General features: G+C 42.3%; 1 protein-coding gene across 1 annotated transcript in view; it reads left to right on the top strand.

Moving 5' to 3' along the window:
* The window catches only part of rapgef5a (Rap guanine nucleotide exchange factor (GEF) 5a), a 40,635-nt gene that overhangs the window by 9,204 nt on the left and 9,753 nt on the right, over positions 1-21,678 (top strand). Inside the window, exons 2-11 of the mRNA XM_047604834.1 lie at positions 172-222; positions 1,955-2,061; positions 2,543-2,664; positions 3,538-3,715; positions 8,544-8,625; positions 8,850-8,898; positions 9,003-9,076; positions 12,306-12,485; positions 18,251-18,396; positions 19,211-19,311. Of these exons, the coding sequence (XP_047460790.1) occupies positions 172-222; positions 1,955-2,061; positions 2,543-2,664; positions 3,538-3,715; positions 8,544-8,625; positions 8,850-8,898; positions 9,003-9,076; positions 12,306-12,485; positions 18,251-18,396; positions 19,211-19,311 (1,090 nt within the window). The remainder of the gene's footprint in view (positions 1-171; positions 223-1,954; positions 2,062-2,542; positions 2,665-3,537; positions 3,716-8,543; positions 8,626-8,849; positions 8,899-9,002; positions 9,077-12,305; positions 12,486-18,250; positions 18,397-19,210; positions 19,312-21,678) is intronic.

The raw sequence follows: 21,678 nt of genomic DNA, 5'->3' as shown, positions 1-21,678 counted from the left end.
GGAAGTTTGTTTATGTACAAGAAAAAGTTATTACTGATGTTATTCCCAAGTAAACCTGACAATTGTTTCTGGAACGGTAAAACTGGTCTTTCTCATTGTGTTTGTTTAGTGTATTGACTCTGTGTGTCATTTTGTGTGCGTTGGCTCTGATGACTTGCTTTGTTTCAACAGCAATCACCTGACACCATCCCTGGACCAAGCACTGGACCTGCAGTACACAAGGTAAGACGCGCACACACACACACACACACACACACACACACACACACACACACACACACACACACCTACCTGAAAGTGATGTCATCCTTTAGTTTTGCTGCGACGCAAATGTTTGTTTAACCCCAAATACAGATGACATCAGTGGGGGTATCACCTTGGGCTTTTTCCAAGTTACTTTCACTGACACACACATTCTGGCAAGTCTGTCATAATTTGTCGCTATAATCCGGGCTGGCAAATATTTTAGCTCTACGCTTAAGACCAGAGGGCTTGAATATTTCACTTGAGTGGTTTTTCCTTCTACACTGAAAACATTAGCTAAAAAAAAAAATAGGGAAGTTAATAATTCAACATCTGAGCTGCTTATTTAGAACAATATCCATCACTCTTGTGCCAAAGCCTTTGCATCTTCTCCTTCTGCACTGCATTGATTATATCTTATTATTTTATATCTTGCCACAATAGAAGTTGCTGTCTGTGTCTGATTAGAGATTTTAACTTAGCTGTTTACACAGACGCAAAATAAAAGGATGTGATAAGACAAGAGTATCAACAGTGCTGCAGACTTTGATTCTAGCTTTGTTCATCTTTTCAAACACTTTGTTTTGTTACCGATGTTTGGCTGCCACTGTTTTGATCACTACTTTTCTATCCAGCCATAAACTCTTTATATCACGTCACATTTACCCCACGTGTATTTGTTCATTGACTCACACATTAACATGGTTGATAAGCTGTTTGAACCAATTATCAAAAGGTCAATCATCAATTTTAAACGCTGTTAACTGTTTGTTCTTTCTACAACAGAAATGAAAGTGGAATCTAAGCCTCCTGTTGTCCTCAAATATTACTAACAAATTTTACCCTCAAGAAAATGATTTACATAAACTTGTTGACCAAGTTCTTGTGTCAGACTCTTTGTTTATTTGTTGACTACTTAAATAACCCCTTGCTACCAGTGAGTTGATCTTCCCTCTACTGTTATTTTTTGAATGATGAACATTGATTGGGGTCAGATTGACCCAAGGATAAAAGCTAAACACCTCTCTTCTCTGATGGCAGCCATTTTGTTAATAAAATAAAATCAACTCAGCATTGATCAGATGAAGTGTATGACTATGTTGCTGTTGCTCTCCTGTCCTTTACCGCACGAAGCCAAACTCACGAATCTGATTAATTCCAAACAGAGTGAGTACAGTTAGAAATCCCCTTATTAAAATGTTGCGGGTGGGGAAACTTTAGTTCAGCTTCCAAACTAAAGAAAGTACGATACTGACATTTTTCCAGAGGAACAAGAATGACGGTTGTTTTTTTATTCTTGTCGTGCACAACTTCGTGACTGATCTATTTGCATAAACCTAAAAGAAATTTTTGAGGAGAGTCTCTGATGTTGTAACCGTCCTCAGTGGAGCCTCGTCTGCTGTTAAGTGAGGTCTGCTCTGTTGCACCTAAAGAAAAATCTGAATGGAACAACACAGCGAAGCAGCACGTGTAAACCACCTAATTAAAATACAGTCGTATTTACAGTAGTGTCAATATCCAGATTATTGCCGAGTGTGCAGACATGGTCAATGTTTCTGTCCTGAAGGGAAGAGAAATAAAGCTGTGCTCCCTAATCAGTCAATGACAACTTGCACATCAGCTCTTTATCTATTCATAAGAAGTTTGTCATTTTAATTGCATTATTTTTAGAATGATGGTGCTAAATGTGTTTTTTTTTTTTGTGTCTTAGTCTTGTTCCCAGAGTTTTCCATGTGCCGGTCGCTCTGTGAGGAACGCCTTCCTCTCTCACGGACCGTACCCAGCTAAAGACAAGATACACCTGGCCAGAATCATACGGTACGCTTGTCTTTGTCTGTTTGTGTGTCTGCCTGTAGAGCTGAATCAATGGGTCCAGTGAAGCATATACACTGATTCATCAGTCACCGTGTCGAGGCCTCCTTCCCATTGGCCGGTGCAGCTGACGTAGATATCGCATTGTGGAGCGCACTCTGGGAATATATGCACTCTAATGTGGTATACTGAACATGCAATTCGTCCAGATGTCTGTAAAAACCATCTGGACACAAATATAAATAGAATAAACATATTCAAACCCACACACACACAGAGTTTGTCCTGGGGGGAAAGCAGACGGAAAGTATCCCGTGTTTCGGAGGAAAAGGCTTACAGAGAACTAATGAATAATCAATGCTTATTGATTAAATAAAAAAAGACAAGCCTTGTGCCAAGGGAAGAAGAGCATGTGTGTGTTTGTGCGTCACGCATCACAGCACCGTGTAGCCACACTCGCGTGCTGAAAATGTGTGTGTTTTAACAGGCGTAGCTATGTGGGGGTGGAGCTGGTGCAGTGGCTGTGCGAGCAGTGCGTGTACGTGCGCTGTCGGACGACCGCTGTGCGTGTCTGGCAGGTGCTGCTGGAGCTGGGAGTCCTGCTGTCTGGTAAGACACTCACACAGACGCACACTAACATGCCCAGAGTTTGGACTGTGCTTTAACATTTACAGCCACCGTCCAGCAACATCAGCAACAATCTGTGCATGTCTGAAGATTCAAGCAATTTACTTGAGAGGTTCATTTACTGCCTCATTCACTGGCTAAGAACATGAACCTGGTTTTAATTAAGATCTTTTCTAGTCTGGATATTGACTATATCTATATCCCTGAGATTAACTTTCCACAAGGTAAAATTACACTGAAAGTGGGAATCGGTACGTTGTGTATCTGAGCCCAGACCTTCAATAATCTCAGTAATTATTCTGCCCCAAAATATCCTCCCTTATTATTCATCTGTTGCCATGTTAACAGCATTTTACTACACACTGGCTGAGGGTTTATTAATTTAATCTCAGCACGCTGACAGTGTCTAGGTATGAATGGAGCAGTAAAAAAATGATTGTGCTCCATTATTCATGCTTGTAAAGACGGTGTTTGGAGGCAGTTAATGTTCCTTCATGCTCAGGTGTAGTTCATTGGTCTGGCTAATTCACAATACCTCATACAAAGAGTTTATCTGGGTCTTATTATGGGCTTCTCTCAAAGTTCCTCTAGAGACGTTCACTCATTCAGTGTTTCTTAGAGCGATGCGTAGTTATTCAAGTGAATCATATTTGTTCACATCAGTACTTGTCCCAACTCAAATTCTTACGGGCTTCGTTCACTGTTTTACCACAGTGAGCCGTTGTTATTTAAATGCCGCCTTAATTTGGTGATATAATCAACCTGGCCTTCTTCAGTTTCTCAAGTCTTGATGATCCTTTTCAGAACACAACAACCTGAAATATGCTTTGTTTTGCGTCTTTTTATTTTCTCCAGTCGACCAGTGGGTGGTATTTTCGGACTCCAACTCTTATTACCAGTTCAGCTTTGAGGAGTGCGACTCCGCCTCCTGCGAGTTTCGCTCCAATGAAGGGGAGTGGCCCGAGGCTGTTAAGCTCCTCCTACAACTCGCCCCATACGTCCAGTTTCGCTCTGGGGGTGGAGCCAATAGCCCGTAAGTATCCAAACAAATTGACGATAGTATTGATGCTGCAATGGACGGATGCATTAATGAGTGGGTTACCAGTAGGCTAATGAGAACTGGCGCCTAAATGTAATTTGGTTCATTCGGAACAGAACTTGTATGTACAACTTTCATGTGGTTTAGTCTGTTTTGGGTGATTATCTGCAGGTTTTGATACACTGAATTCAGAAATAATATTTTGTTCTTCGTCTAATTTTGAATGGCGGGATCTTTAATGAATAATGACGGCCCCCTCTGTCACATAACAGTTGCAGAATCATAGATGATTATGAATGTGACTCAGATGTGAGGCACTACATGATCTCAACTGACCTGAAGTGGAAGCTCATTGCTCACACAAAAATTTAAAGCTGAAGTGACAGCCTTCCAGTTTAGATTTGTTATTGAGGCCAGTTGTCTGTGTGACGGTTTACTGTGAAAAGGGACGAGTGACTGTGTTTGATTTGTTGGAAGTGCTGCTGCACCCTTGCAAGTACATTTCTGTCATTGCAGCATAAAATGCACACACTCTCTAAGATCTTCCTCAAATCCCCATAGAGGAACCTAATCTCCTTTCAGTGTTTTAAATCCTCAATCTGCTTATGTGAGAGGCACATTCATCTGCCAGCGCAAACACCTCCACATCCACATAGGGAACACACTCGAGATATACACAAAAAAAAAACGACACATGATTTGATCACTCGCATACACGAGATGAGCTCTGACGCACACGCACTCAAACATGCAGAGTGGTGTCAGCCAGAGTTCCCTGCTTTTCCGCTCCTGTGTGCGGGGTTCCTGCTGAGGCTGCTACTGAACTCAATCTGTCACTCAGAGCAAAAGAAAGTCAGAGAGGCTGGTGTGTATGTGTGTGGAAAGGGATGGTAATGAAAAATAGAGTGTATATGGAGAGTAACGGAACAAGAGCGCACATCAACGTGTTCTTATGTGTCTCATCTTCAAAGGGCGTATTTACAGACACCGGGGAGAGAACACGACGGCGTCTGTCATACCCACTAATATAAATCTCATGTATCAAACTGTACCTTCTTCTGTCGTCTTCTCCGTCTGTTACTTGATATACATTACAGCGGCTTGACATGTATGCTTAAAAGCACTCCGCCATAGTGCTTCCACAAGTCGGCAGACTGCAGAGGAGTTATTGGAAAAGACGGCCGTTATTGACATGCAACCTGAAAATGTTATTTTCTAACTAATTTTATCTGGGAGGCTTTTCATTCCCATCTGGTTTTACCAGTTCGTCCTGCTGTTGTTGCAGGACGGTGGGAAAAAAGGCACAATATATATATGACAAGGAGGTCTGCATCCTGTGTTTTTCTCTCATATAAATGTTTGATGTACTGTAAACATGTGTTGTCATAACAATGAACATAGATTTATAAAACGCTGTATGAGCTCAAATAGTTTGTTGGTTTTCAGTTTAAAATACTGCAGCCGTTTCACTTTCACAGATTAGACGTAAATGAGATTTTGCATTTCGCCTTTTCACTCCGTCACTTCAGTTCTGCTACTTTCTGAGTCTACCCTTGACTGTCGCTCCATTTCTCTGCAGGCGTCCTCTCTCTTTCTCTCCATCTCACACCCTCCTCCCTCCTTCGCTGCCTCCATCTCTTTGTAGAGGAGTTTACTTGTAGCTGTGTGGGAAAACACCTCCACTAGCTGCCACAAAGGGATTTGATGCATAATATGTCTTCTCACGTTTCTTTATCTAATGAGGTAAACATTGACTTGATACGGATAACTTAACATGTGATACGGCCTAACATTGCCTGATTGTTTCACTCGCAAGCCAGTGGCTAGTTCTTCAGTAAAACAAAAAATAAATAGAATACGTTACTAATTAAATGGGTTACCTCTGCTGCATAATACTGTTTAAAGAAGATGTTAATTACTTGGCACGATAATTAGGTTTATGTCTACACTAGTCTGTCTCAACAATTTGCAGTATTTGCCACCTGAAAACAATGTGGTGATATATCAGACAACTGTGACTTTCCATTTGACAAAGATGTGTCTTTGAAGCACTACACAAAAACCCGAATATGAAAGTTTTTAGCAGGTTTCCAACTTGAGCTTCATGCAGCGTAGAACCTTGAGTGTGTCGTGTATAAATGTCTCTCAGTTTCCCTCTGTCTTATTCTCTCCACTTTCCCTCAAAATTTGCATAGAGTATATGTTGCTCTTTAAAGGAACAGAGCACAGTATACTGTTGCTTAAAGATGTCCTGGCTTCCTTTAAAATTTATCAGAGCGTGAACTGATCACAAAGTAGCAAATTTTTACATTTGAACTTTCCAACATCTAATGTTACATTGTTGTTTTTATGCAAAAAAAAAGGGAAAGATATCATAATACTGCACTTTATTGCACAAACCTACATACCGGTACTTCCCTCACCATCCTCACATTATTAATTATATAATATGCACACCACATATCATCTATATACTTGCTTTATTGTTCGGTGCAGGAAGTGGAGTCGGTCAGAAACAATTAAATTGTCAGCTTGCCCTTCTTTGAAATACTGTGCTCTCTGCATTGTGCAGGAGGAGCAGAATTGCCAGGAGCAATAATATGACACCTTTGCTTGGGAGTAGAAAATGGACCTGCTTGCTTTGCATAGTGTCCTGGTCCTAGAAAATCCATTGCTCTTTGTATTTTAAAAGAAAAGGGTGAAAAGCCAGACTCTGCAGATTATTTAAGGAACATTAGCTTGGAAGGAGGGCAAATGGGACCCATCCTCCATAAATCATCCGCATTATGGGACAAACTTTTAACTCTTTGTTTAACTAGCAACGTTCACATCTCAACTGCATGTATGTGTGTGTAGGTTATGTAATTACATTTTACTTGCTTACGGATCTTGTATTAAGCAGCTGTTTTGGTAAACCATAAAAAATATCACAGAGCATGACTACATGTCTCTGCAGCATTTGTCTTTGACGTGGTCTTAGCGGGGAGGCGGCCCAGCCACCAATCACGTTAATCCTCTATCAATACAGCTATGCGCTGCTTAATGATTGGTGACACGCCTCCTGCTGTGCTTCCTTTTCCTAGTTCTGGTACATTTAGGCTCATGGTGAGTCACCAAATTACCAACAGCGCGCTGGCTAAAAAGCACTTAATGACCCCGACGAGAATAAATTTAGCGTGATGGCTCAGAATACACTTTTGTTCCCTGATCTTCAAATGGATTTTAGCTTTCGTGAAGCAACAAACATTCACATGTGTTTTTTTTGACAGTTCTGTTGTAAGGATGAGCTGTTTTATTTCAAGTGAGTCTATGAATATAAAGTATAAAGTATAAAACTAACAGTAAAAATATTTTCACATTACTTCCAGGCATCTGATGGTCTACCTGTGTCTGTCTTTCACCATCTGTGCAAGAGCTGATAGCTGAAGTGTCAGGCTGAGGGCAATGTGTTATCACCGTGTCCCCCGCTTCTGCATCTATCATGTCCTTATCAGATTACAGTGCACGCGCGCACACAGACACGCACAAGGCTGCACAGGGCTTCATCTCCTTTCCTCTACAGCTTTTACCAGCGCCACCGGGATCTCTTGATAAAATCCAAATTGTATGCAAATGTGTGCGCGCGTGTGCGAGTGTGCGCGCGTGTGCGAGCGTGTGCGAGTGTTGAGCCAGGGTGAGGCAGTCAGTGTGTGGGAGACCAATCCAAACACCGGTTTTGTAAGAGCACATATTAGATGAGGACACAGTCTGCCGGCACTGAAGGCATATTCCGCATTCCTTACAACCTCGTATTATTGCTGTGGGAATAAAACAGACTTTATTCCCCAAAACAGTCACCTGTTTATACAGCACACACAAGTCAAACACAAATGCATTCGCAGACGCGCTCGGGCTTGGATGAAATGCTCGTGAAGAGCTTCGCATCTGTATACGTTCTGAACACATGTACGCACGGCCACAGCCACTGCAGCGCCACTCACACATGCACAGAGCTTCACTCACATCAATAGCAGGGTGTGTCTGGGAGCTATTTTACATGAAACCACATGAAAGAGGCAAGGAGGGGGGGGATGCTTGGTACAAAGACATGTAAGCAGTGAAAAACTAGAAAGGCAAATGGGCGGGACAGTCAAACGGGCAGATACAAATTTGCTGAATGGAAAATATTCACGCAGGAAATTCATTCATTGACAGTATGCTTATTCTGCTCATGCTTGCAGTAAATGGTATGTGGACTTTTCAGTTCATCAATCAAAATGTCAGACTGTGGAGAAAAATGCTTATCATAATTTCCCAGTTTGCCTGAGAAGCAGTCCACAGCACAAAAAAAGAAACAAAAAAACATGTAAATTGTATATATTATATATATTGTATAATAATATTGTGTTTGCATGTTAAAACCCCGAATTACATGTCATTTCTGACTGCAACCATTCCAGCAATTATAGTATTTTATCATTATTAAGATATTTTTATTGAATGATTCAACGTCAACCTACTTCACTGAATTCATTTGTTTTGCAAGGAGATTTTTCCTCAGAGTCTCTGGTGAGTCACCAGGCACAGCCTTTCATTTCATTTCATACATAGAACTGGAAAAGTGGCTGCTACTCAGTTGAATAACATCAAATATTACCTCCCACGGGTAACAATATCCAGAAGACATTTATATGTTCGTAGGCTGTAGTTCTTTTCTCATTATACCAGGGGGCAGTGTAGAGAGGACCGCAGCTGCGCAGGGAGCTGTTCATTCTCTGGAGGTGTGACATTGGAATAACCTGCTCTCAACAGTTGAAAATAAATCTGTGTCTTTATCCCCAAGGTCTGATGAAGACTCTGAGGGCAACAGGGACGTCTGCAGCGAGATCCTTCAGATGAAAGCTCTCGAGAGGCTCACTTCCACGGTCAGTGAATCTGACGGGAAATTGGTTGGTCACAGTAGTTCAGTTGCACATAAAAAATATTTTAAAAGAGAAGAGAAACGGGTATAATAGCAAAAATAAATAAATAACAGAATGAATAGAATACAATGGTGTGAGCATGTAGTTAGATACAAATATTAATCCTGGTAGAGATTTGTTAGAAATATAAGTCATGAAGAAAAGATTCCCCTTCTTTCCTCCGTCAGGTACAAAGTGAACTGGCGGCTGCTCTCGCTCGTAAGACTCGCAAAGCTTGTAAGTAGATACGTGGAGTGTTGTTTCGAAAAGAAGGAGCGACAAAGACTATGACATGTTATGAAGGAGATCACTAACGTGCTGCTGTTTGTTATCGGTTGCAGTATCAGAGCAGGACTCTGAGACAACAGAGACGAGGCACCAGGAGCCGAGCACGCCCAGCGAGGAGAGCAGTCCGGTAATATACTCACCGACATGACACGAATGTCCCTATCAGGTTTCTTTATCCCTAATCCTGAGCCTTGAGTCCATTTTCACAATCTTCTAAAGGATTCAATTCATCATTTATGTCCCTGAGAGAGTTCACACTTCCAGTTAATAGAAATAGTAATCAAACATTAGAGAGTGCACTATCTGGAGGACTTATGATAGGGTCATTTGGACAACCTCTCTTCGTATGCAGCGTCAAATGCAATAATTTCTTTTTATCCAGGAGCAGCCGTTTAGATACTACTTGCACAGCACTGGTTAATTTAACACCTGCTTGCAAACATAAACTAGAGGGTATGTGCACGTTGCTCTGCAGCCTAACTTCCTGACCCCGAACACAGATTGATTGTTCCATCCAGGATAACATAATAATTGGCTTGTTCTTACTACCTTGCACTCTTTTAAAGGTCACACGGTACAATGTATTTGGAGGTGCACACATGGCTGAGTGTAGAAAATGGGGTCAGAACAGAGTGCAGCGCGAGGCCCGTTTGTTTTCTGTTCCTGTGTCTGTGCAGTCAAAACCTCTTTTTCTCTATCAATAATTCATTCTATGATTACACCAGAGACGTGAGGGGAGAGGAGGAGAAAAGCGACAGGAGAATCCTTTGAACACAATTACACATATAGTAATATATTAATCAGTGTGGCACACATGTTTGCCTTGTAACCCCTTAAGACAAAGAAATGGCTTTTTGTCGCATGCTGTAGTAACTGAATAAGGCCTAAAATAGAGTTTAAGTAAAGGAGTCACATATTAAAAAGAAGTCTAAATTATTTTTTTTCTGACACCATTAATCTGTTCAGTGCGTTTACATGCAGAGCTTAATCGAGCTATGCTCAAAATCCGACTTTCTGACTACAGTCTTTGTCCCAGTTTACATGCAGCGCAAGAAAATCGAATAACTGTTCTCCTCTCCACACTAGGTGGCGATACGTGTCTTTTCAGCGGGTTAATACCACGTTAATACGGCCCGATTTCCGGCTGGCCTATTACGTGATATAATAAACAAGAGTCGTTCAGACCGGCATTTCAAACAACAACCAGACGGATAATACTACGTTTTTTAAATCATACGTAATGTTTGCGCTGCTTCTGGTGCAGGTAAAAGCTGCGCTATCCCTCAGACAGCTCGTTTCTCTTCTTCTTCTTCTGCGATCAGCTTTCTTGGACGTTTTTGTTCCGGCGTCACACGCCAGCGCAGCAGTGGTGGAGCATGTGCACACGTATTATCCGATTGAAAACTCCGATTCAATCGCATTATCTGAGTGTCTCAATCGGATAATGAGAACTCTGATTTTAATCGGAGTAACGTGTTTACATGCACTTAAGTTCTCCTGTTATAGTCCGATTAAGGCAATAATTTGTTTTTTTCACGTGCATGTAAACGCACTGTGTCCCCTGGATCCTGTCCTGTGCTCCATTGTGGCATCAGTCTCTTTAAAAAAAAAAAAAATAGAAGAGGAGCTTCTGTTCATATTTATACGGATTTTAGTTGTTTTTGCTGACATTTAGTATATACTGAAAATTGTCCTGTAGCTTTGATGATTTATGACTGTATTTGTGCATGCAAGTGTTTCATTTTCTCATACTTACAGCAATTGTTTATACCCAGTATTTTCTTTTTTTAATCATATTGTGTTGTCTGCAGCTCAGCTGTGTGTTACTGGCTGCTAGTCAATTCAGAGTGAAAACATAGTGAATTTAGCTACTTTAGAAAAGAACTGTGGTTTAATCACAGCCTCTCTCCCTTCTGTTTTCTCTTCTGTGTCTAACTGATTACAAACACATTAAACTGGTATTGCCGTTAATATGTTAGGTAAAATCAATAATGAGGAAAGGGCATAATTAAGTTAATTTCAGCTGCTAATGAATATAAGTAAGCCTTTAGATTGATCCTGCAATCCCTTTCGGGAGGCTGATGACCACTTCAGGCTTAGTGATAGCTCTAGGATGTGTATTAATTGAGACTATCTGTTCAAAGGGAAGATGATAAACCACATTACAAAATTACAAAAGATAACACAATCAAGTCCAAGGCTTATTTTCCCCATGTGGTCCTTGATCTACTAAGAACTTGCAAAACAATGTAACCTGATGCAAATATTCCGCTAATATCCTGAAATGAACTGGAGTCTTATTTGCTTCAAATTACTCTTTACCCTCCTTAAAGTTTGGCTTGTCATGAGCTCAAACCCAAGAAGGATCAAAGAAAAGGTAAGGATGCAGTGGGGAGAAACAGAAACTAGACACACAGCCAAAAAAGCCCAAACACGCAGAGACAGGTTTATCTTAGTTCACTCTGTATCTATGACAGGAAGCTGAAAACGGTTTTACAGGAAACTGCAAAGGACACAGGGCCGTTGCGATATTATGTCTGCGCATGTACGTGGCTATTCTACCAGATAAGAGTTGTCATCAGGGGGTGTTTTCCTCGTAAATAAGATGGATGATGTTGTGCATGGGTGTGTGTTGCCCTCTGCTAGAGCATGGTACCGTGGGATAGTTGAGCCCACAGGAAGGGTTACCCATTTCTCAGCCAAATGAAACATCTCTCTCTTCCAAGGAAAATAAACATACCAGGCTACCCGCCACCAGTGATAACCATCATACTAGCTGCACTCCAGGGAGTACACACACACTCTGTAATGTGTTCTGTCAGGTCTATCCAAGGACAAAGCCATTTGTGTCCTCCAGCACTTTTAATGAAATATATTGGCTGCTAGTCTGTCCCTTTTAAGCGTTGCTGTTAAATCTTCTTATTCACAGACTTTTATTCGACTCAGTTGGACTAGACCTGACTATTAAGGGGAGGAGACAGACAGACACACACCCTGACACACACACACACACACTCCTCTCACACAGGCACCCACTCCCGCCCACTTCTACAACTAATCACACACACTCACTCTTACTCTGCTAGATCCTCTAACACAGACTGCTGACTGACACAAAGACAGAAGTGCAACAGATAGAAGGAATTACCGACTTTAATAGAAAGAATTTCTTCTCATCTTCTCACATGGACATAAAGAGACAACTGAGAACCTATCATTCATGTTTCTGGATTATGCCCAAACTTGTTTCCATTGGGCAGCTTTTTTGACTTCCATTGCCTGAACATACTCTGACAGCTTCCACCATGTCCTGGGACTGCGGGCTGAGATTTGTCTTCATGCCTCCTGTGTTGCAGCTGGGCGGAGTGTGCACTTTGCGGGACGGCGGAGGCAGCGGCGGCGGAGGGATGGGGACCGTGTGCGGCCGCGAGGAGCTAACCAGCCGACTGGGGCTGGAGGCAGTTCAGCGTCTGGCCAAGGACGGCTGCCGGCTCCTGCAGAACCACAACTACCGTCTACCCGACAGGAACCAGGCGGTTAGTAGAGACCGTGATATACAGGCTTTGGGGTCGTGAAATGCCAGTAGACCGTGCAGTATGATGATGTTAATCTGTGAACTCTCACCGTGTAATCTGCAGAGTGAGTTGTGGCTGCATGGTTAGTGTGAGTAGAGAGTAATGGACGTCATGCGGTGAATGTTGTCATTACGCACACACCTCAGGTCGGAGTCACTCGTGGATTCAGGTCAGAGATCATACAAGTAAATCCTCCTCAGCATCATTGTGATAGACACGCACATTTCTAACGGGGCTGCTCGTTTGCACATCGTCTGAGCGCATGATCACACGTCTGCATAGTTGCACACACGAACTAAAGTTAACATCGCAGATGCACTTCGCTGAGATCCCTTTAGATTAAACAACCAGCAGTTCTCAAGCTCCTCTAATGTGGGTCTTAATAATGGCTTAGTGCGATGTGATCTTATGCTCTTTCTACTGTCTGTCAAGTAAGTGCGTGTGCGCGCCAGCTTGCTGGCTAGAGCTTATAATCATTTGTGGGAGCCTGTATGTGTACGGTCATGCGCTGCTGGTGCTGAGGCAGGCTGACTCAGTGTGTGCTCATAATGAGCGGGGTGTTAGTGAAGCGTTGTACTGTATAATCCCACTCTACACTCCACCTGAGGGCAGGAAACGAAGCAAATGCAGTCTGATTTCACTCTACGTCACCATGTGTGTTTTGGTAAAATCTACTGCATTATCGGTTTAACAGAAGCTTTAGGGATTTTTCCAGTCTGCATAATTTCACTTTGGTCCCTCACAAACAGGTAAAAATGTATAACTGCTATATGAAAATACAGAAAAATATATTGTATTGTTACAGCAGGGTCGAAGATGAAAGACATTGAACTAGACTCCTACACATGCATTAGACACTGAACCCACTGAACACTTTTAACCATTAAAACCCTCATTTTCATATAATATATACTTTAGACTCATCCTAAGTGGTTTAAGCTGCATGAGGATAATACTTTTTTAGTGACTGTTAAATACATAACATACAGTAATGAGAAAAACTTTTTTGCAACCATTTTTTTTTATCAATTACAATCATGTTTTAGAAGTACCAGTTCAAATCCAGTTTCCAGGCATATATATTTGGGCTGAATTGCCAGCAACCACGTTAAAAATGATACCTAATAAAGTACACTGCCTTAGGTTGGTGTATAGAAATCTTAAAGCTTCAAAGTGTCCTGGCAAAAGATATCAGTCACCAATAAAATGGTTGATGTGACTCTGTCTACCGAAAAACGTATTCAGTCTTAAATTTGATTCACATATTGGGAACAGTGTTGATGAATTAAATGTTCTGGTCCGAAGATCCATCTCTCTTTACACGCTTGTCATTTCTGTCATTGATTAAAGGCAGCACACTGTGTCATGTAATGTCCTTGTCACACACAACTCCAGACAAAATAGGAACCAATATGAAATCAAGCTTGTTGTGTTGTTTAGCAAATGCAGCATCTTACAAGATCAAATTGTAATTTACATCTACGAATAAAATTGTCAAAATCCTGTTGATGAATAAGAGAAACATCTCTGTATACGAGACTGGAAAAAAAAGAAAACAATAGCAAAAAGTTTGGCAAAAATTGCAAAAATGTTTTGCTAAAAAAAAAAATGCTTGACAACACAGGTGCTGAGTTGTACTGTGTATCATCACAGTCAGAGCGGTGAAAGCAGTGAAAATGACCAAGAGGCGGTTGTGTTTATATCAGTCAGAGGAAGTATGAGAGACACGCATCAAATATTTTAAAATGGCCTTGAAAACAAAATAAAATAAGCTGTCTGCTGTAAGTGAGATTCTCTTTATGGATAAATCTTTACAGAAATCACTCTGCATATATATATATATATATATATGAATACATGACAGGTGTCATTGTTATTTTGGCCAGATCATCGTCCATCTTAGTTTTCAGAATTTAGCAGAAATCAAAACCAAGCAACCTGCTCGATTCACCACAAAGGCCATTCTCCTTTCACTGGGTTGTCATGGTGATTTTTTTTTTTTTTTTTAAGTTTCTTCTTTTTTTTTTTTCCATGACAGATAAGCTCTGACAAACCGGTGTGGGCTGTTTCCATAGCGATATAACTCGCATGTCGGTAGAGTGCATCGGGGTGCTCCTCTGCCTTCTAGTCGGCTGCATTTGTGCTCAGAGTTTATCGGAGGTCAACCTGCACGAGGAAATATACAAGGTCACAGCGTGCCGACACAGTCACACACATGGGCGCACTTCTTGGGGGTCACTTTTTATTAGGTTTGGGAATTATTCTGAACGTACATGGTTGCTGCTGACCCAAAAAGCTTTTTGTGTTTTCATATTGTTATCCGTTACTTCCAGGAATCAGGCCTGGAGCTGTCACAACACAGATTATGGCTCGGTCACTATCGGCACAGACACACTAACCCATTGGTAGGAACAGGAAAGGAACAGAGAGTGCTTCCTCTCGGCTTTCCATGAGGCCCACCTTTCCTCTGAACACTATTATGTCATATTGCCTGTGTGTGGGAGAGGCAGAGGGCAGATATGCAAAAAAATTAATTTATTCTGCCTCCTTCATGTCACATACCGCACGCGTAACTCTTTAAATGTGTGCGTGCAGTTTAATCCCCTGATGAGTGCAGCCCTCTGGTCTCAGTTTTCTGTCCTGAAAAATCTCAAACCTCCGGAGCACAAAGTCCACCGGGTCAGATATAAACGGAGAGGGTGAGCAGAAAACGAAAGGAGGGAAGAGAGCTGGAAATACAGATGAATAGCAGGAAGAGGTGAGAGAACGAGAGGAAGCAGAGCGACACACCTGTTAGGACAGAACAAGTGGCTCTCCAGAGAAATGTCAGAAAGTGTGATTATCATCATAACAGAAGTTCTCTAAACTTACAGGAATATCACACAAATTATGTATTATAACTCAAATGCCAGTTGAATCATCCAAATGTCTTTCTGTCTGTTTATATCCGTCTTATATTTCTCACACTCCCCCTCACTCCTCCGTGTCTCTCACTTTCCTTCCCAGCCTATTACCCTGCTTTCTTTTCTCGCTCTCTCCCTGTTGCATAACCTAGTGCATGACCCCCCCCTTCCTCTTCTCTAAAAGTTTATTTTCTGAGCCAAAATAAGGTTGTTCTTGCAATATGCTCCCAGCGCTTAATTCTTTCGGGGTTGTGCGTGTTCGAGTGTGCCCGATATGTTTGCGCAATTTGTCTCGTATGAATGGCGTTCATCTGACAAGTTTCACTTCTGGTGCATTTTCTGGAAGCCGTTTGATGTTGCGTGTTATAGCACAGCCTTCCTCCACACTTGGCTCGCAGTTGTTTTTCTTGGCATCTGTGTAAAGAGTGTTGCCGGAAAGATCAGCGGTTGGCTAGTGTATCTGGAAAGCAACACAACATTTTCTTCTATGTTTTTCAAGGCGTTGTAATTGGTTGCATAATGGTTCTCTACTACTGGTCTGCTTGTCCTTAATTAGACATGTTATAGTGGAGAGAGACCGGAAAGGCTAGCAGAGATAGAAGGGGGGGGGGCTTGATAAAGCTTGTCTTGTTATGTAGCTCAGCCTTAGATGATGTGGTCTAATGGCATGTCCCCTTTCAGACCACTTAGCAAACTTATTATCTTCGTATCACATCTGGGCTGCTGGGTGCGGTGTTGGTGCCGGTCCAAAATGTAATTAATGGCACGATGTGTCAGATCGCTTAACCTCGGCTGTCGCAGATTTCCTTATCTCCTGGTTGCGTCCGAGTGTTTTTAACCCATGAGGATGTTTAATGTCAGCGCGTTACATAAAAGCTGACAATAAATCTTTAACAGTGCGCCAGTGAAAGTCTGTTCATTTTAACATGTGTACTACTGTGAAAATTAGCAGATATGATCCACTATATCTTTGTATCTCTGTAGTTATCTTTATAGTGAGTATTATTCAGCTTTTCAGGTCAAGAACTGTGTAAATATATTCACATAACATGAGCTGGTTCTCAGTATTAACCATTGGAGCAGTGGCTACACGTACAGTTTGGAGGTTAGGCATCTTACTCAAGGGCTTGTACAGAACCTAAAGTGGCAAAATAAAACCCTGAAATATTCACTTTCTTCTGACTTCATCAAAACAGTGCTGCTGTGAGGTGTTATGTCTATTTGTTCACTATCTTTACTTAGTCAGTGTCTGTTAATGTCCAAAGCAGCTTTACAGCAAACTACAAAACACTTGATTCCAGAATGATTTAGTTGGATTCAAATTGCTGTGTTTAGCACCTTTTAAAGCAAAGTTATGACATAATTTAATGCCGTTTAAATATGTTATATATATATATATATATATATATATATATATATATATATATATATATATATATATATATATGGAACCTCTCCAATAGGCAAGTGGGCCTCCAGAATTGCTTAAATATATCAGTTATATAGTACTGTATTTTTTTTACAAGATAATGTGACACATGGCAACACGCCTGAGGGGCTGATCTCGTGGCGGATGAACATCTGTATCGTGCACAATGATTCATCAAGACGTGTCTACACACACTCTCTCTCTCACACGCAAAGAGCACTTTGTGCATATTGTTTTGTCTGACCCAAGTCAGATCCCACCTGCTGTCTCTCGGGATGAGACAGCTCCTTTCATCAGACTGTCAAAGAGATAGCGTGAGTGTGTTCACTTGTTTGTGTCTGCCTTTACGTTGACTTGCTTTTTTTTTTTTTTTTTTTTTTTTTTTTTTGTCTTTAACCCTGAACCTTTTTTGAACCTTGGCACTCTTTTCCGGACTAAGAATGTTCTTCTAGCCCTGGTTAATTTTTTTTCCACCGTTGTGATGTTATGTAACTGATATATGACCAAATTCAGCAGAAAGTCAGCCCTACATGGAGATGTGTCTGTGTTGGTGTGCGACTGCTGCTCAAACCCTGTGGCTGCGACAGAGACTGCAGCGAGCAGCTGGAGGAGAGACTTTGCTTCTTTATCTCTCCTTCTGCTCTTGTCCTCTGCCTTTGATCTCCCTCTCCTCTCCTCTTTCTCTCCTCTCCTCGGGCTGTTAGTTATTGTGCTCCTTTGTTCGTCTAAAACTTTGCTCCCATTACACGCGACTGTCGCAGCAGGTGTATTTGTGTGTATGTGTCAGAGTCACAGATCGAGTTCCTGTTCGTTTTTTGGAGCGGGGGGGGGGGATCATTTCAAGAGTCAGCCCACATTCCTTGTTCTCCTCTTTGTAATTTATTCCACAATACCTTTCCTTCTAAAGGCAAGAAATGCAATACTTTTCCTCCGATGCCAGCGGGATCTGTGTCGGCATGTGTGAGGTGTATGAGATAGTTTGCCAATGTCTTGGAGAAACGTTTAATCTTGGGTTTAAGGGTGTGGACGCCAGGGCTTAACCAACGCTGAATGTTTGAGGTCGCTAATGATTTCCCTTTTAGGCATATATTAACTTTATACAAAAACAAAATTCATTAAAGGTCCATTTCATATCATCTATCCACGCATTTCCTAATAAATAATTATATTTATAATTATTACAGTTATCATTTTTAATAACCCTATAATAAACCTGGCAGATGTACAGTAAAATCAGATATAAAGTGATGAAATTCTGCAAAATCTGTACACAAAAATAGTCATATGGAGATCATGTATTTTACGTGTGTAGTGTACTGCAGTGTCCTCACCTTCCAGTTTTGCCTCCCTCTGTGACATGTCTAAACTTTTTACCTTCTACCTTCCTCTTCCAGGAGGCGTTGGGGAGGGTTTGCCTGAAGGAGAGAGGACGGGACGTGTTGGTGTTGCAGCGCGTGACATCATCGGTCACGTCGCCGTCCGATCGGCCCTCGCCCACGTCGTCAGGGGGCGGGTCCAGAGACGAGGATACCGACAAGAGGTCAGTTCCTCCGAGCTAACAGCAGCAACAAACACATGATCGTATTACTACATTCAAAGTGTCAGTGTGACAGTTGACACTGTGTGTGTGTGTGTGCCTTTGATAGTGGCGGCTTTAGCTTCTGGCCGAGGGCAGGATGGAGTGAATGGCTTATTGTTTTCAGCTGAAAGGAGGAAAAAATACAACACCACAACTGGTTTACTTCCCTCTACGCATCCATCTGTGTTTGTGCACTTTTCTCAAGAGTTGATTACTTTGTGCACTGGTGTTTATTTAAGTCAGCGCATGCCAAGACCTAAGGCACAAAGCAAGGAGTGCCTGTGACAGGCAGGTTAAGTGGGTGTGTATGTGAGTGTACCATTTTCAGGGCATTCAGCAGCGGTCGGTTCCCTCCCAGTTCTGCTGTAGGAGCTGTCAGAGAGAGGGTTTTAATCTCTGGAGCTCTTAGCTGACAGGGCCAGGCGGCCCCACAGACAATAACCCTTCCCGAGCATGCGAAGGCTTGAAGAGGGCCGGCTGATGGGTCGTGTTCAGATAGGAAGATGACCTCTGAGCTAGCTACACTTGCAGAGGCAGAGGAGGACATAGACGACGACGACGACAGCGATGAAGACGAGGACGAGGATGGCAATCCTGATCCAGATGGTAGCGGTTCCAAAATCTCTGCGTTCGATGTTCCCTATTTTCGCTACATCGATGACGACGATGCGGACGAGAATACCGACGAAGAGGGAGGAGGGTGGAGAGATAAAAGTGGCCGTGGTTGGTACTCTTGCTCTAGTGAGGAAGACTGTTCTGACTTCTCGTCCTACAGGTATGTGGTGGTGTCGGGAACGCCACTCAAGATCTTGGAACATCTGCTAAGTGACCTGCGACTGGACGACCAAAGAGGCGCACCGGAAAACAGGGAGAGCGGTAAGTCTGGAGACACACACATGATTTGTATACATGGTGCACAGAGGCTCATCCGTGTGGGGGCATCTCTACATAGAATGTGACAGCACACATAAGTAGAAAGGGCTAGAATTGGGATGAGATAAATAAATAAAAGGTCAGCCAGCTTAAGTATTTGTTTCAGCTCTTATTAAACAAAGCACCACTCCTCTTTTCAAAGCTATACAACAAGTCACAACACTGCCCGGATTGGTCCTTCCTCTGTCTCTTTCATTTTCACAGACGTGGGTTCAAACTCCGGAGGTATGCACTTCCCCTCTGTGATACCACTCTGTGTTTTAGTGTGCGAGTCCGCTCTTGCACATCCAGGTGCATTCACCGAGCCATGTCATTGCCTGTAAATACAAGGATCGTTCAACAGCTCAAATGCTCTAATGGGTTTGTGAAATGATTGCCTAGGGGTGTTGCAGGAACTTTCTGCTTCAAACTACTTCAGCGAGTACAAACAACAACATGTCAGTTTTTCTTTGATACTCCTGCTGTTACTGTACTGTGCTACAGTTTTTTTACCCTGGGGATCATTTTGTCATCAGTTTCATAGCAGGGCAGTGAGCACATAGGCCACGCTGAAAGTCACTGTGTTCAGTTATTAGAAAACAGCAGATGTGTAGGGAATATTTCACCTCTTTAGATGTTTTGAAGGAAAGCAGTGATGGATAGTTGATTATCTCCATTGTTGATACATTTTTCTCCTGTCACCACTGTTACATAATCATCTGTGTAACTTGTGTAGTTTTGTTGTGGTTCAAAGACGCCTGATGGCAGAATTAGTGACAACTGTTTAATCTCAAGGCACTTAACTTCTAATATCATCTCAAAATAGCATTTAAAGAAATTAGGAAATTAAACTGTTATTTGCAATTAATCATCAAATAACTTTTCATGATAGTGGCAGTCCTACTGTTTGATTAATCATTGTTTTGAGCTGAAGTAGAAGAAGAGGTGACTAAAGGTAAAATATCGCACAGAACCACTCCTGCTCACTAGGGAAATGCGCGTTACTTCTTTCCTTCCAATTAAATTCAGTAGCGATATGAAACCCAGGTGAATTAATGCTGTTATTACACAGGGACATCTGGGTCCCAACTTGGGTTTTATAAAACTCCTTCTCTTGCCTGTTAGCACCGCTTCGAGACAAGGCGCCTTTATGCATCAACTCCTCAGCACCACCAGTTCCCAGCAGTCCACAGGGAGCCATCTCACTGAATTGCAGGAAGCAAGCGAAGAAAGAGGGAGAGATAAATGCGAGAGAGAGACGGCGAGCGAGAACTGAGATGGTCTTTGTGGAGGAAGTCCGCCTGATATTTATTCGCTTAAAAAGAAAAACACTCGCTTTTTGTGCGGGTGCGGAGGGAGAGGCAGGAGCGGGGGGGGCTGCGGAGTTTATGCGCATGTTTGGTTCTCGCTGCATCTGCGTCTGTTTGTGTTTGGATTTTAGTCTGTGCGCCCCGAATAAGCGTATGATGTAAATGTTTCTGTATGTTTGTGTGTGCACGGGCCCTCTGGGGTGGTGCTGAGCATTCATGCGCCGTTTTAGCAGCTTTAGCCGTGCAGCATGTTGAACAGGCTCAAACATGCTTCCACGGAGAGAGAGCGATTACCCCAGCCGCCCCCCTCCACGTACACATAAACAAAAAACACAGCAGCAGATTACTGCGATTAGTTCAGCACACACACATTTTCTCCTCTTTTTTTTTCTTTCTCTCTCGCAAGAGATAAAGTCCCCAAGGTCGGGAGTGAATGAGTTATTCATCAGGGTGCTGCGTGTGTGCGTGCGTTTGTGTGTGTGCACTGCAGCATCCATGAGTGTTTGACTTTGCGTGTGCCAGCGGGCAAACGCAGAGGGCATATGTTGAAGAAGAAAATGGATATTTATCATCGCACAGAGCTAAGAGAGAGTCGGGCGTAGGAGGAGTGAAGTAGCGGGGGAAACGTAATCACCAAGAAGAGAAAATGAAAAACAGGTGTGGGGAAGGAGGTTTGCGTTGGAGAAAAGAGGGAAGCAGAAAAAGCAAGGAAAAGGGCCAAGAGCTGGTCAATAAAGGACGTAAATAGATGGAGGACTGAAGGTCTCGGAAAAGAGAGAGTGACAGGAAAGCAAGTGAAAAGGGTTCTGAAAAAGTGATAAGTCGGACCTGCCTTAAAGAGAGTCGAGAAAGTCTTGTTTTTATTTTTAAAGAGAAGACGCTTGATCAAATATTGATGCCGCGGCCTATGCTCAGTCTTCTATAATTGATTTCGTTGCTCTCTGCTTGACAGTGCCATATTTGGGTCACACATTTCCCAGGGAAAGACACCACACACACACACACACACACACACACACAC

The sequence above is a fragment of the Mugil cephalus genome, chromosome 14, assembly GCF_022458985.1.
Source record: "Mugil cephalus isolate CIBA_MC_2020 chromosome 14, CIBA_Mcephalus_1.1, whole genome shotgun sequence".
NCBI classification, from domain to species: domain Eukaryota; kingdom Metazoa; phylum Chordata; class Actinopteri; order Mugiliformes; family Mugilidae; genus Mugil; species Mugil cephalus.
Note: the sequence above shows the minus strand (reverse complement) of the source record. Positions and strands in the feature narration are given on the sequence as shown.